Genomic DNA, 14,721 nt, shown 5'->3' with positions numbered 1-14,721 from the left:
GCAAAGTGTGCCTGTGGCAAAAGGCCAAAGAAGCAAATGCAGCTCGCTTTGCAGAGATGTTCTCACTCTACCTGCAAAATGGATGGATCGGACTGGAGGCTTTATATTAAACGCACTGTCTCTTATGGGATCCTTAGTTTGAGATTATGCGTTGCTAAGTATGTTTCAGAAAGAGCAGTTATGGGTGGTGTTAGCTTTTGCTTTCTGAAGCTTAGGCTTTAATGCAAGTTTCTGGAGTTGCTAGTAGAGTTCTTGTCATTTTGCTTGTGTTCAGCCTTGAAGTAACCCAGCCTGTTCTGTTGATAACGAAGACATTGATTGGGTTAATCTTAAGCACTCTAGCTTGATCTGTTTACCAAGAAAACTATGGGAGAGAAAAACATTTATTGAAAATTGTTCTGCTGGATATAAATTATGTAGGCGCAAAAGAAAGTTATGCAAAGCAAGCCAGAATATGTGCCTGCCCACTATAAATTAATGGTGAAAGTGCAATGTACTTGGAAGTATTGAAAGCAAGTTCCGTGTCATATATAATTAGTTTAAAGGATTAAAATAGGAGCTCAGCTAGGAAAAGGAATCTATCTTCACATCTGTAAGTCATCTCCTAGAATCAGTACAAGCTCTAAGATCCTACGTGTGTCAATCAGCAAAATACTGGATGTTAATGTTTCTCCACTCGTGCACTTCTAGCTATGCGATGTACAATTTTTAGATTACGGTACACTTCCCAGATGGGAGCCTGTGCAATAAAGCTGTTTAGAAACATTTTTCTTGTGTAGACAAAGATGGGATGATTGGAGCTTGGATTCTTGCAAAACATGCACAGTATTTTCTGTTCTTTGCTTCTGTATGGTTGGCAGGAAGTTGCTGTAAAAGAGCAGCTAATGGGAAAAGGAAAACTCTACCGGAGGAGCCTGAGCTCTCCCAATGTGAATCGGGTGAGTATTCCACACCGACATCTGCAGTGTATTGAGGGCAGCAAGTGCATCTTTCAATTACAGATCCCTATAATGCCGGAGTCATCGAGCATAGCAATACATTTTCTTTTGTTTGACCCTTCTGTTCATCTGTGCTATTTGTGTAAATCGCTAAGTAGAGACAAAATCTGCATATATTCATACTTTCATCATACAGATTAGCGTGCTTTAGAGTACCCACATAAATCCAGATCATCTGAAATAACGATGTAAAAAGAACTGCAGAGCACTGAAGGCTTTTCACGTAGCTATCGTCTTGGAGACTTTTTTTTTCTTTTTCTCTAGGAGATTTGAAAGCAAGTTACAAGTATCTGCTGTTTTTAATTTTGTAACAGCATTGTTTTATTATCTTATATATTATCTTTTTCTTGATTAGTGAATAAGAAAGAAAAGACGCTTCTGCTTTCTAACATTTTTAATGAAATGCTTTGGTAGAAATAGTAATGAAAAGTTGTTAAATTTTTCCCCTTTTAGGTCACTAATTGGGGGTTCACCTTTCATCTCTGGGCTTTTAGTTCTGCTTTAACTGCAAGATGATTTCCTTTCACCCTTCCTTATGTCTGTCAAGGCACATATTTATCAGTTTAAGTTTTTGTTAAGAAATAATTCTGCCTGCCTTGACCATTTCAGCTTTCTGGAAGCCGCCAAGATCTAGCTCCTCCTTATAACCTGAGCAGTAACCGGGTAAGTATCAGAAGCTCTCCTCAGAAATCTTTTATAGAAGAAAGGTTGCTACCATGACTGCTTTATACCAGTTACAGGGGCATAGGTGGGAAATATCCTTAAAAATGAGGCACACCCGTGTGCTTCCTGTATGCTTGGGACTGTTCATTGACCATACTAGCCTTGTTTGTGCAACCCTGGACGTCTCTGGGAAGGCTCCCAGGCCTTAATCAGTCACGTAGCACTACTGTTAGTGGCTGTGGCATGTACTATGGCAGACCTGAGTCCAGCAGACCAGATTAAATGTAGCCATCCTTCACATGGGGGTGCATTTTTCAGGGGAAGTTTTCTCATTGTTAAAGTTTCAAAGCTCTTCCAAAGCTTTCACCTGGGTAAGGTGCAAACCTTCTGGGTAAGGGACGAATTTGGGTTCACATGTAAGTTCAGGTCCACCCTTAAGACAGAATAATATGCCGTGAGCCTCTGCCCTTCAGAGGGAAACGAGCAATTTTAAGCTTGCAGTGGGTGGTTTGATAATTCAGTCCATTACGCTCCTTAAAAATAACAGTGTAGATTAAAAGCATTTCTTTAAAAAGTGAAAGATTAAATTTAAGCTTATTTTCCAAAGCCTAGATAAACTAAAGGGTCTTCTCCTGATAGATATTCTGCCCAGTGAGCATGTAGTCATTTTAAAAGGGAGCATCTAGTGGTGACAAGGCATTTTAATGCATAATGCAGTTGCACGGAATAATAGAATTTTGATGTAGTGCTCTAGCATTGGTTGCTAAATCTGCTACATCTGATCCATGTAAAGAATGCTAAAATATGTGCAGGTGATAAAGTGCTTACAGCAACTTCTGCTTGGAGAGAACTGTGGAACTTGTCAATATTGTAGGTTTTTTAAGTGAAAATTAAAGTCCAGAGTCCTTAATGATTTTTGTTTTTCTCTTCCCCTCCTCTCAATGATTTCCCTCATTGCATGTTTCAGAGTCCAAAGGTCCCAGCAGAGGTAATGCATTAGGTCCACCTAATGAGTGGGATACTAATTTTATCTCACTATAAAGTTTATTTTGCTCACTTAAACGCTTTTACTTCCTGCTTTGAAGATGCTGCTGTTGGTGTCTCATTTGCATAGTAGGCAGCAAATGAGTTTTTTCCATTGAAAAGCCTGTCATTAACACAGTGTGAAATTGGTACAAAGGAGAGAAGATTCTCCTTCTTGGGGGCATCTTATGGTTTGCTACAAAGCTATAGCTGTTTAGATGGCATTTTTCCGAGTTCTTTGGGCAGGGTGAAGTTATTTCAGAAATGACGCCATTTTTGCTTAAAAAAATAAAAATAAAACAGACATAAAAGCAAACAAATGTGTGCCAACCATGTGCAGCCTGGAAATGAGATAAACGTTGAAAATTTCTTTCAAATCTTTCTCAGGCTTTCTGGCTTCAGATAGTTCAGTGGTAACAACTCTTGATTTCTTTAAAAGAGTGAATTTAAATTAGCAGCGGGCCAATGGAAAACTACGTTTATCCTTCTTATCATGTTAACACGCTCAGAGGGATGACTGTGTGCCCCCTTCGTCGTACCAAGCTTTGGTTAACTGAGTTCGTTGGTAGTGGTTTGCATGGGCTTTTGCAGCTCTGCCTCCTTTGGTGTAGCCACTGACAAATATGTTGTAGCACTGTGACTTGGGGCTGAGGCTGTGTAGCTTACCTCCTTGCTTGTAGCATGCTTACTTTAAAGTTGCTTGTTGCTCAGGGCAGTAATAGCAGCTTACTGGGGGATTACAAACTCCCCTCTTAGAGATTTCTCCTAGAGATTTCTCCCCTTAGAGATTTCTTAGAGGCCTCAGGTTCAGTTTCTATAGGGAGATGAATGAAAGCTTCTGTAATCACAATGAAACGTTAATCAAATTCTTAAATGTTCCTGTAGTGCACACAAAGCACACTGGTAACAGCATCCCTATGTATTTTAGCATAAAAGGTCCACGGATGGTTTCGTATGCTGATTTTTAGCTAAGTTAGATGTCTTTTGTCACTTGGAGGGCAATTCAAGTGGAAAAAGAAGTCTTCTCCAGCAGTGATGAATCATTATTCTTCTGGGAATTTGTTTTTGTTTTCAAGTGGCTATAATAGGCTAATCTCAAACAAGTGGTGTATTGTATCATAAGAAATGTCAGTCACAATATAGTAATTGCATCCTGAATTGGGTGCAGGACTTATCTGCCAGGCCTGTGTATGTTAATATTAGTGGAAGCCTTTACTTATATCAGAATCTTCCTCTCCTTAGCTTTTATTCCATTACTTCATTTTCCTCTCTAATTTTAATGTTGTTATTCCTGGCATTGCTGCTGCCTTCATCGTGGATCTTAAGGTCTGTAGGAAGGCTCCTGAGCCTCATTCCTGTATGTAAAGCACTATTCGTACTGGTAAAGTTGTGAATGTGGATTTTACTTCAGTTTTCAGCACTATGAATAGCCAGAACTCTCTTCTCTAAAAAGTTAGAAAAAGAAGTAACCGTAGCGTAGGTGCAACTAAACCAGCCAGGCCAAAAAACTTTCCAGAAGTAGGGTCTGGACTCATCTTGCAGCTGTAGCTGAATCTTTGTTCCTACATGTGGATGGGTGGTCACGCTTCCATGAAGAGCTAGAAAAGCCCGTCTCCAGGACTGCAGGAGACATGTAAGTTTGGTGTATTTTGAAAAAAAAAACTCTAAAGAATATCTTGGTGTATTGATACCACAGAGAACTTCCAAAGAGCAGGCCAAACGTCACAGTGAGATACATGTTTGTATGACGTATTTAAATCGCCACTGGGATTTTTTTAATAACTTTTGAGCTTACCTAATTTGATGAGAAGACAGAGGGATGCCTTCTAAATTAACTTCAGAAGACAGTCTTACAAATGTTAGGTTAACGGGATAGCATTTGATATCACCTCTAAGTTATAAGTTCTTGCTTAAATGAGCAAAAGCCAGTTTTTACTCCGATTATCTCTACAGGTATGGTTATGGGAGAGTGAGATTAGTTTTGTTTCATCTTGCACATCAACACGAGTATCAGGTAGAAGTATAGAGTCCCTTAGTGCTGGTGTAAGGTACAGAGCTGGATTTCTACATTCCGGAATACTTGCATTGGAAGCTTAAAAATTCTGTTGACTTAAACTGATGAATCAGTTGCACAAAGAATGGAAGACACTTCTGACCTGTTTTACAGCAGTTGTTAAGGCTATAATCATATGCTGATGAAAAATTTCACGAGCTGTCCTTAAAATACCTTTGCACAATAACCATTCTGTCTCTGACAGCTGTCTTTCCTTTCCAAAAGGCCCAGTAGTTTGTAGCTCAAAAGCCTTGTATCCAAAAGCCGAATAAGACAAGATTGTGCTACTTAACCTTCAGATTTCACAGGGAACCAGAGTTTTTTTCATCAAATTGGTACAATGTAAATAAATTTGAATACTCTAGTTTTGTGGTTCATGAGAACAAGTGCCTTTCACCCAAGCTGTATGCTTAAATGTGTGCTACCTTGTCACTTCTTCCGTAAGTCTTTTCTGAACTGCTAAAATAATAAAACACAAGAACTGTTCATTTCTCTTACCCAGTGGCAGCATTTTAATGGTCTGTCAACTTCAAGAAGAAAATCATTGTCAGGTAAAGCCTGTAGATGACTTGGGTAGTGATCACCCATATTTGCTGTAAAGATTTTATGGGTGCCAGTGCTGACCTGAACCCTGGTGTTTTTAACTGGGGATGAGTGAAAGAAGGGGATGCAGTGGGCAAGAAGGAGAAGGTATTACAGAAATAACACGCTTTCTGAACAACTTCGTATCAAAATGCATCAAATGACAAGTGTTCTTCTGGTGGCTATTTTTGATTTGTTAAATTAAGTCACTTGACCTCTGTTTGGTCACTTGGCAGAGACCAAATATATTCATGAAATGATGGTTCCTCAGGGCGAATGATTTACAAGCTTCCTTCCTTCTTCTGACCACCCTTCTTGATAGAGGAAAGATTCACAGCACTTAAATAATACCAATTGCTTAGACTTAAAGTCTAAGTGTTTCAGTTAGTGAATGCACAAAGCAATCATCTGAGAGTGCTACGTAACGTGCATATGTGAAACTTGGGAACTGTATGAGGTTAATAAAGTTAATAATTCTTACATTTTTTTTCTTTTGAGAGATTGAGATGGGTTATCTTTCAATCCAGTTTACTAAAAGCAGTCATTCATCAACTACCTTTTGCCTCTGCAGATTCTTAGCACAACAGTTGACCCTTTCACTTGTCTCCAGCATTTTCTTTTGCAAATAAGTTTCTCCATGTGCTCCCCCAATTTACCTGCTTCTTAATGGTTTGTTGTCATCTCAGATTTGAGGGTCACATTACCCCTAACATGTGTGAGCTACAGTCTAAAATGATCTTTCCTCTCCAAAACAAATTATTTATTATTTGAAAAACCTAAATGCTTTAAGAATATGGCCAGACAAATCCTATTCACAAGTGCACATTCCTGTTCTCAGGATCTGTATTTTATTTAGTCTGGCAAAATACTTAACATTATGTAGGACATGTAGTCATCCATAATATCAAGGCTGAAACTAAATTTACTAAAGATACTTAGAAAAAAGTTTTTTTCCTAAAGAGAAAATCACTAAATCCTGCTGTTCTTTCTGTGCAGGATGAATTTCTTGGAAGTGTTTTGCTCTGTTCCTTATCTACTCTGATTTTTTTTGAATCACTCTTCAAACAGAGCAAAAAAAAGAAAGCCAACATGCTTGCCTGAAATGATTTTTGTTGGAACAGTCAATGAAGGACACTTCTGACTCAATAAATCGTGATTCAGAAAACGATTCAGTTGATCCTTACCTGCATTGAGCCAGTGTTGTAGTAAGTTAGAAAACTTTCCCCAGGTAGTCTATTTCTTATCTCTCTGTGGTCTCCAGGAGCTCTGTAGGCTTGGCCTGTGAGTAGAAAATGATTAGGACCTGCCACCTTTGTCCATTTGTCTTTAGTAAGTTGATCATCATTGTAAGATCAGAAAGTAACTCTAATTAAGCTTTACGTCCTCCAAAAAGAAGCTTTCAGATGTTTTCCACACTTGCATAGTTTTTTTCTTAATCTGATGCCAGGCTAATGTCAGCACCAGGCTAATTTACCAGGCTGATGGCAGTACCAGACCCAAAGGTTACAAAACCAAGTAGTTTTTCAAGATTCTTTGAGTCTTGTGACCATATCCCACCAAATATTCATCTACTTTCTTTAAACTCCTTCAACACCACTGAGCTGGTGCATGCAAAGAAGACCGAATTACACCAACATGTTCTTCTGATCTGGATATAATCTGAACTGTTCTTCCATTTTGGCTTTCCTCTTGCAAACTAATCGATCAGTGGGAGTCAGAGGAGACTTCAGAAAAAATTCCTAAGAGTGTTGCATTAAGTCGCTGGATGTTTCCATGCTGGCTTTAAAAATATACTGAGGAGTGTGAAACAGTCACAATGTCAGGATAAGAAAGCAGACTTTTGAATGGATGTAATTTGGGCACGACCACAGGCAGTCAGGCCAGCTAAAAGAAATCAGCACTAGTTGCAATGCAAGACAGCAAACCCTGAGTAAGAGTTTCTGTGGAGTGGAATAGGAAAGGCTGTCTGATAGAAGCATTTCGTGGAAAGAATTTTCCAGACGCGGGCAGGATTTTTTGATGCGTGCAAGACGTGAGAGTTGCAGGTCAAAGATAATGCTTAAGTTCGAGGCTTAAGGTAAAGGTAGAATAGCTCTGTCATCCACGCTGATAGGGCAGGAAGCTTTCAAGAAGGGCTTTAAACTCCAAAGTCCTCAAAAACACAAGACTAAACAAACCCCTGGAGTTACTGCTACTCCCAGCCTGGGTTACATCAGTTTTGACATTCGGGATGGCTGCCTCCAGTCAACTCAGACACCCACTACTCTTTAGGTATCCCAAATGTTACTTCACAGAAACTGAGTCCGTTGTCTCTACATCTAATAATGTAGCTGGTAAAGTCTGAAGACTCTGCAGAAGTGCACGTTACTTGCTATTCAAAGCAGGACAGCTTCTGTGGGACTAATTTATAGATCCAAATGGAAACGATTTTTGCTCTGGGCTGCTTGCTGTGACCTTCAACCCAATGGAGAAATCTATTCCTCCTATCCTGGCTTATTTATTATTTGTGAAACATTCACGACTTCAAGTTACAGTTGAGATTAGTTTCGCTGCCTGTCATTTTTCTGTTCAAGGTCAGATTATTTGCTTGCATCCTACGGTGTGAAGCTTCTTGAAAAGGTGCATTTCCCTTCTCTTCCCCCGGAAAACTACGTAAAACTTGTGGTCTGGGATGTAGCAGGTCTCTACTGCCTCCTTTTTTAGTTTGTCCACTGTACCATCTCATTCTGCAAGTGTTTCTATTACGTCTTTTAAAAGAACCAGTACGATACAGACACACTATAATGAAGACAAGGGCAGATATCGTGCAGACCATAGTCCAACCTCTTACCAGAAATGTGATCAGAGTTTGATGTATGTCAGGTTGGTTGCCTTACCACTGTCCTGTCTTCACAACTTGTATTTCTGGAAAAGTGCAGCTTTTTTCCTGGGGGCTCTTTGCTCCTGACCAGGACAATGCTTTTCCACGAGACATTGAGACTTTGCAGCATTCAAGACCAGGCTGTTTTCTCCCATAGACCCTCTCAACATATATTGGATTGCGTTAAGATCTCCACATAAGACTTTTAGCAGCAGCTTCCTCAGATTCTCTTTGGCCAGTCGCTAGATTTGTCTGCGATGACACTGCAAGGTGCTCTAAAAGATTTTACCTATGATAGAGCTAGGAAAACAGGATTTTGCCACTTAGATTCTCGAAATTGCACTGGTGGGAAATGAGAGCTTGGTAATTCTCTGTATTCACTGAGAAGCTGTTGCCGGGCCAGCCTCTGACTTAAAAGGTTGGCGTGGAAGACGCAAAACCCCAGTGACCCCATTCTTTAGAGAACTCACACCCCATGATGTATGGCTCCCTCCCTTGGGATCCGTGTGGTCAAAACCCACCCAGGGGCTCCTGGGCACCCGCAGAGGCAGGGGGCCTGCCGCCTGCTCTGCTGCTGTTTCTTACCCCTCATCAGTGCTCAGGCTCTTGCAGGTCTGCAAATCGTCATCTTTCATCTTCATAACCACATCAAAACTCCGACCTGTCTTTACTTAATCTTTTCCTTGGCTCCTGGTATCTACAATTTGTTGTCGTGTGTTCCATCTCTCTCTTTGCCAGGCCGTTAAACAGAAATGCAACTACCACGATTATTTCCTCTTGATCTGATCAACGCGGCCATATCTGACCCTAGGCACTAACGTCCAGCCTTTGGGTCTAAGATCCTATTTCTCTTCTTGCCCAGAGCTCTGTCTGTCCTCACCCCTTCTTTCTGACACTTCATCCACTTCCTGAGCAGATACACAAAATAGTTCGGAATTTGGGGCAGTACTATTTTATTTTCACCTGGTCGTAATGTGCTCAACTCCCAAATTGAGTGGAATATTGTAGTTTTAAGGTCTCTAAGCAGACTCTTTTTGTGCCTTGATGCTGATGGGAGCTGAGGGTGCTTACCTTTCCAGGACTGGGTGTTTCAACTAAAGGTGCCTCGGGGAAGGGTCTTTGCTCAGCTCGGCCAATTCTGAACTTTGCAAAGGTGCTGTGCAAGCTGGCATGGTGTGTAAGAATTCCTGTACTCTTGGTGCTGTGCTAACTTGGAAAAATGCAACTTTTTTTTTCTTTTTTTCCCTAGGGCCGATGGGAAAGTCAGCAAGATGTATCCCAAGGTGCCGCAAACACCAGCAGAGGCATTAGTCCATCTCGTACCTCTCTGCCAGGCTCTGGGCAGCAAAACCACTCTCCTGATGCAGGTACAGGCTTTCCTAAAGCTAAGAGCGCTCTCACAAAAATGGAGTGAAATCACCCCAGCTTCTGAGTATCAAACAGAGCTGAGCTGCTTTCAGAGATGCAGAGAAATGTCTCCTCCAAAGCAGTGTCTGTGCAGTTCTCTCTCTGTGAGCATTTAGCAGTTGTGACTAAGCTGCCTACTCTAACTAGCCTTGCCTTTGTCCGACACGAGTTCTGCTAAGTGACAAATGCCACGTGTTTAAGTTGTCTTTGATTTCAGAAGATGCAGTCTTTATCTCAGAAGCTCAATTTCTAAAGCCAGAAGTTAGCTGTGGGCTCAGAGCATGTTATCTGTTGTGTGGGTAAAACAGCAAAGAACAGGGCTACTAATGTTTTAGAAAATAACCAGCACTGGAATTGAATGGCTATTTTGGAGTATGTGTGCCTAATGTGCAGCTGAGAGTGCAGTGATACATAGTGAGGTTTTTTTATGTCTAACTGGTTTTTCTCAAGGGAGAGGAGAGTAGAAAAAAATGCAGTATTAGCAAGAAGAGTCGGATGTCCCAAACTTTTTTTCTTAACTTGGATCTTTTCATCTTTTACTTTTGGCAAGCTTTGTTATTGTCATCGGAATCGTGTGTTGTATCAACATCTTTTTTCACTTTTGCTTCTCGATTTTTTCCTACTTCTGCAAGTTATATAGCATTTTATGTTTCCAGTGGGAAAGAGCAAACTTTTTCACACCATGTGATGAGAAAAACTTTCTGTATACTGGGGCCACAGATTAAAACTTATCCAGATTCTTATATCCCTTTCAAGGGAGGAGCAAGCACTCAGTGCTTTTTCTCAGATTGACCACTGGAAGAAGTCATTTTAGAACTAAAATGATTATTTTTTTCCTCCAAAAGCATAACTGTTCACATTTTTCAATTTTTCCAACAGGCCTTGGTAGCCTCGCTGCTTCCTACCTGAATCCTGTCAAGTCCTTCGTGCCTCAGATGCCAAAGCTGCTGAAGTCTCTCTTTCCTGTTAGAGATGAGAAAAAGGGCAGGCAGACCTCTCCTCTTGCACAGCAGGTAAAATATTAAATCGAATTGGCTATGCAGTAATACTGGTGAGTGCTGTTAGACTTGCTGGCAGAGTGCTATTTTATATGTTGTTGCAGAGCAAACCAAGCTCTTAGTCATAGTAAAGCCCTGTGATGCATTTCCCCTTCGTTCTGTCCAGAGATAGTGGAGCTGTTTAAACTTATTGTTACACTCAGCCTGCTTGGCTTTTTAAAAGTGCCAAGTACACTACCAACATGATTTATGGTAATACCACTTGCAGCAACAATAGTAAAATTTATGAAGTGCACTTACGGTTGTTTGTGTATTGCCAAGTGGCAAATGTAATTCTATTTTTAATTTTTTATTTTATTTACCATCTTCCTCTTCCCATGCCCCATCTCATGTCACATTTTTCCATCCTCTGCTATGTACTTGGGACAGTTGCTTTTGTTCATTCTCTTATTTATTACACATGCCAGAGAAGTATTTTGTTTTGTTTTGTTTTTGCTGTTAGTGGTGGCAGCAGTGGTTTTTTGAATGCTGGGCTCCAAATGGGGCTTCTGTGCTATGAGGGGCAGTTAATGCATGATCAAGCAGAGTACAAAATACTACTGTCTTTTAAAGAAAACAGATGAAATACAGACTCACATTATAAATAATATTCTCTTTGAGAAACCATAGTTCATAAAGGAAAAGCCCTCTACTGTGTAAGTCTGGAATATTTAAAAATGATTATGAAGATAAATCTGGAGCCAGATCTCACTTGTTAAAGTTTGTGGAAGTCCATTTGGTCTGTGCTTTGTTAAGCACCCAGCTATCTCTTGGTAGATGGAAGCTCCTTCATTAGTCTGGAGTTTTGGAAGCATGCTGTCTGTAAACGTAGACCTTTCTCACCTCTTCACATGCAGGCAGATGTTTTTAGAGGGTGTCTTTCTAAAACAACAAAAATATCCCCAAGCAACTATTTTTTATGGTGGGATCCAGACATTCTATTCCATTGTTTGCTACAGCTAGGTCTGTCATTACAAGAACATCTAAGGATTACAAGGAATTTTGTCACAGTAGAAATACAGTGAAATAGTAAATAAATAAATAAACCAAAACCAAATACTTGTAAAAGTATTTAAGTTTTGGTGTAACTTATGGCAGACCTAGTACAAATAAGAAGTAAAGCAAATTTTAAATATTTTTACTTTGTGTTTTATTCTCTACAAAGTAATAAAATGAGCAAGTTTTACTCCCAAATCTTACCTAACTTTATGCTTTACATTTTTCACGTTGCCTTATGCTTACGACAGGTTTAGTGTGGAGTCGAGTCGTGTAACCTTCCTCATCTATGAGATTTAGATTATTAAAATTAAGACAGTGACTTTCTTAAAGGTATTTGGGTATTGAAAGATGCAAATAGGTGCTCCTTAAAATTGCACTGAGAGCCTTTCACCACTTCTTGAATTCTTACTGAATCAACGAGAGCTGAGATTAGAAATGAGGTCCAATTTCCTGCCTCTAGTCTAGCCACCTGTTCCCACTCCTTCCTACTGTTCAAGATCAGTCTTGCATTATTTGCCTTGAAGTCTGCTTTTAGACTACGAAGACATGTACTTTAGAGAATTTTTAAGTATATTATGGATTACTATGGAAACTCAAATAATCAGGTCATGATCACAACAGTTTTTTTAATGGGCAGGAATGCTATTTTTGACTTGTTTTTAAGAAAGAAAAGCTAATGTATAAACAGAAGTGTGTGATGTTTTAATCACACACAGAATTCCAGCATGGCCGAGGTTGGAAAGGGACACTGGAGATCATCTGGTCCAACCCCTTGCCAGCAGGGTCACCCAGAGCTTGTTGCACAGGATCACATCCAGGCAGGTTTTGGGATATCTCCAGAGAAGGAGACTCCACAGCCTCTCTGGGCAGCCTGTGCCAGTGCTCTGTCACCCTCACAGTAAAGAAGGGTTTTCTCATACCCATCAGGAACCTTCTGGGCTTCAGTTTGTGCCCCTTGCCTCTTGTCCTGTCACTGGGCACCACCGAAAAGAGCCTGGCCCCATCCTCTTGACACCCTCCTTTCAGATATTTGTACACAATGATAAGGTCATCATTAATGCATGTTTGTATTAGAGAGCAACCTAAAGTTTTCCATGACCACGGGATCAGCGTAATGAAATGAAATCTTGACATTACTTGGTGCTTTTAGTTTTTTAATAGAACAAGTCAGATGCGTTACAAATACAGTGGTTCTCAGTGGTTCGAGAGATTTATAGTTATTCTTCCCAGCTCTATCAGTTAGCAAACTGGGCTTCTGCACTCCTGTTAGCAATCACACTGCACAGAAGAGAGCAGAAATTGAAGGAACTGCTACAGGATTCGCTTCCTCTGCTCAGCACAAAAAATAAGTAAGTGCTGTTATAGTGGGACTGGCTTTAACATCATAAATACCATGTCTCGTAATCTTTCTTGCTGTTCCCTTATAATGGCCTGAGGATGCTAATGTGGTCATAGGCATTAAAAACTGGCCAGAATTTCAGTGGTGGCAGTGATGAATGGCTGCGTGCTGGGTGGATGATGGAGCTGCTATGGGGTCAGTGTTTGGCAATCAGCTCTCACACCTTATCGCTAACCTGTCGGAGTAAGGCAGCGAGCTCGTAGTTCTTGCATAATTGTATGAAACTGCATGGCGGAGAGAACACAAAAATGGGATTTTTGCATCTCAGAAAACACAAACCAGTACATCTTAGTTCTGTGGAAGGATAAGGCTTTGATGCAGAGTGTCAGGGGACGTAATTGAGTGTGCAGGGTGAGGGTTGGCAGTAAACTACAAAAAGCATAAGGGGGAGGTGAAGCCGAAAAGATATTTTGACTGCAATTGCAAAAGAGCCTGGCCACTTAACAGGGAATTGCTGGATTTCTGTTACAGTAAACAGCAAATTTAGAGAAGTAGTTTCAAGAACAGAAATGACTAAAGAAATGCCTCACAGAGAAAACAGAAAGATCTAAATCACCCGTACCTGGCTAAATGCAAGTGAGTAGATAAGTAATAGCAGGTTATTGAACAAAAATACCAAATGTTTAATAGCAAATATACCAAAAAGCTAAGTGAATCCATGTAAATGAAACAGAATTTCCAAAGTTCTTGTCCATCTCACTTTTCAGTGCATATCTGTTCCAGTACTAGAGGGTACTGAGTTATCTAACGTCATTAAAAATATGCTGGTGAACCATCTTGAGCTAGATGGCTGCTGCTGTTATTAAACCTCCGATTCATTACAGGTCAATTATCAGGGCACATGTCTGCAGAAAGCAATGGCTTTGTTGTGCTGCATCTTGTAAGCAAGGTCTTGCGGCTGGGCTGGTTTTAGTGCTTTTGAGCATCATTTCCAAGGGAGCAGTACTTAACCTTTTTCTGGAAGTTTATAAGAGAAGTTGAGTTCATCGTGACCGAACAGCTCTCCGAGTAGATGTTATCAAATCTCAGATCCCATGCAAGTAAACAGGAGATGGACTTCTCCTCACTTGTCCTGAAAACACCCTTTTTTTCCCAATTTATTTCAATCACACGCTGTCGCTGAGGCTGTCACCAGTCTTAAAGTAAGCACTGTCCTAACGAGCTGGTCTTTCCCAGTGCTGTTTTTGTTTGTAGCCCGTTGTTGCCTGAGTTTCTGAAAACGCAGAGCCATTCCAGTCAAGGTGGTGGCAGCTAACAAAATTGCTGTCTTTGACCTTCTGATGCAAGTTTAGTAACTAATCTGGAGAATAATGAACCGCAATTAATGAAATCTGCTCTCGTATTCAAGTGTGTTTCTCAGACAGCACATAAAATAATTGAAAGAACTTCCTGCTCTCTAATTAGTTAGATTGAATTAATTTGGCATAATAGGATTCTTTATGTAACTAGCAGAACGGCTTCCGATGAAGCTGTTTATGTACCTAAAAGATGGGTTTCTGATGAAGCTGTTTATATACTTTTAAGTTAGAAAATACTTATTTTATCAGTTATCTGCTGCCTTTCAATTAATTGCCAGTACTCTGTAAATAAAATAAAAAAATAAACCTTCTGGATTACTGCAATTGCTTTTTATTTTCCTAGTTTATTCTTTGAAAGGCTTGGTACCATAGTGTACAAGATTTAAAGCCTTACCAACCCAT

The 14,721-nt window shown here is 40.2% G+C and overlaps 1 protein-coding gene across 4 annotated transcripts in view; it reads left to right on the top strand.

Annotated features, from left to right (window-relative positions):
• Nucleotides 1-14,721, top strand: part of KIF13B (kinesin family member 13B) — a 124,775-nt gene that overhangs the window by 95,098 nt on the left and 14,956 nt on the right. For 2 of the 4 annotated variants that reach the window (XM_040550894.1, XM_040550893.1), the window contains exons 34-38: nucleotides 861-938; nucleotides 1,608-1,661; nucleotides 2,629-2,649; nucleotides 9,429-9,546; nucleotides 10,466-10,599. In XM_040550894.1, coding sequence (XP_040406828.1) covers nucleotides 861-938; nucleotides 1,608-1,661; nucleotides 2,629-2,649; nucleotides 9,429-9,546; nucleotides 10,466-10,599 — 405 coding nt within the window. The remainder of the gene's footprint in view (nucleotides 1-860; nucleotides 939-1,607; nucleotides 1,662-2,628; nucleotides 2,650-9,428; nucleotides 9,547-10,465; nucleotides 10,600-14,721) is intronic. The other 2 variants (XM_040550896.1, XM_040550895.1) reach the window with 1 other exon arrangement.

This window comes from Cygnus olor, chromosome 3 (genome assembly GCF_009769625.2).
Source record: "Cygnus olor isolate bCygOlo1 chromosome 3, bCygOlo1.pri.v2, whole genome shotgun sequence".
NCBI classification, from domain to species: Eukaryota; Metazoa; Chordata; class Aves; order Anseriformes; family Anatidae; genus Cygnus; species Cygnus olor.
Note: the sequence above shows the minus strand (reverse complement) of the source record. Positions and strands in the feature narration are given on the sequence as shown.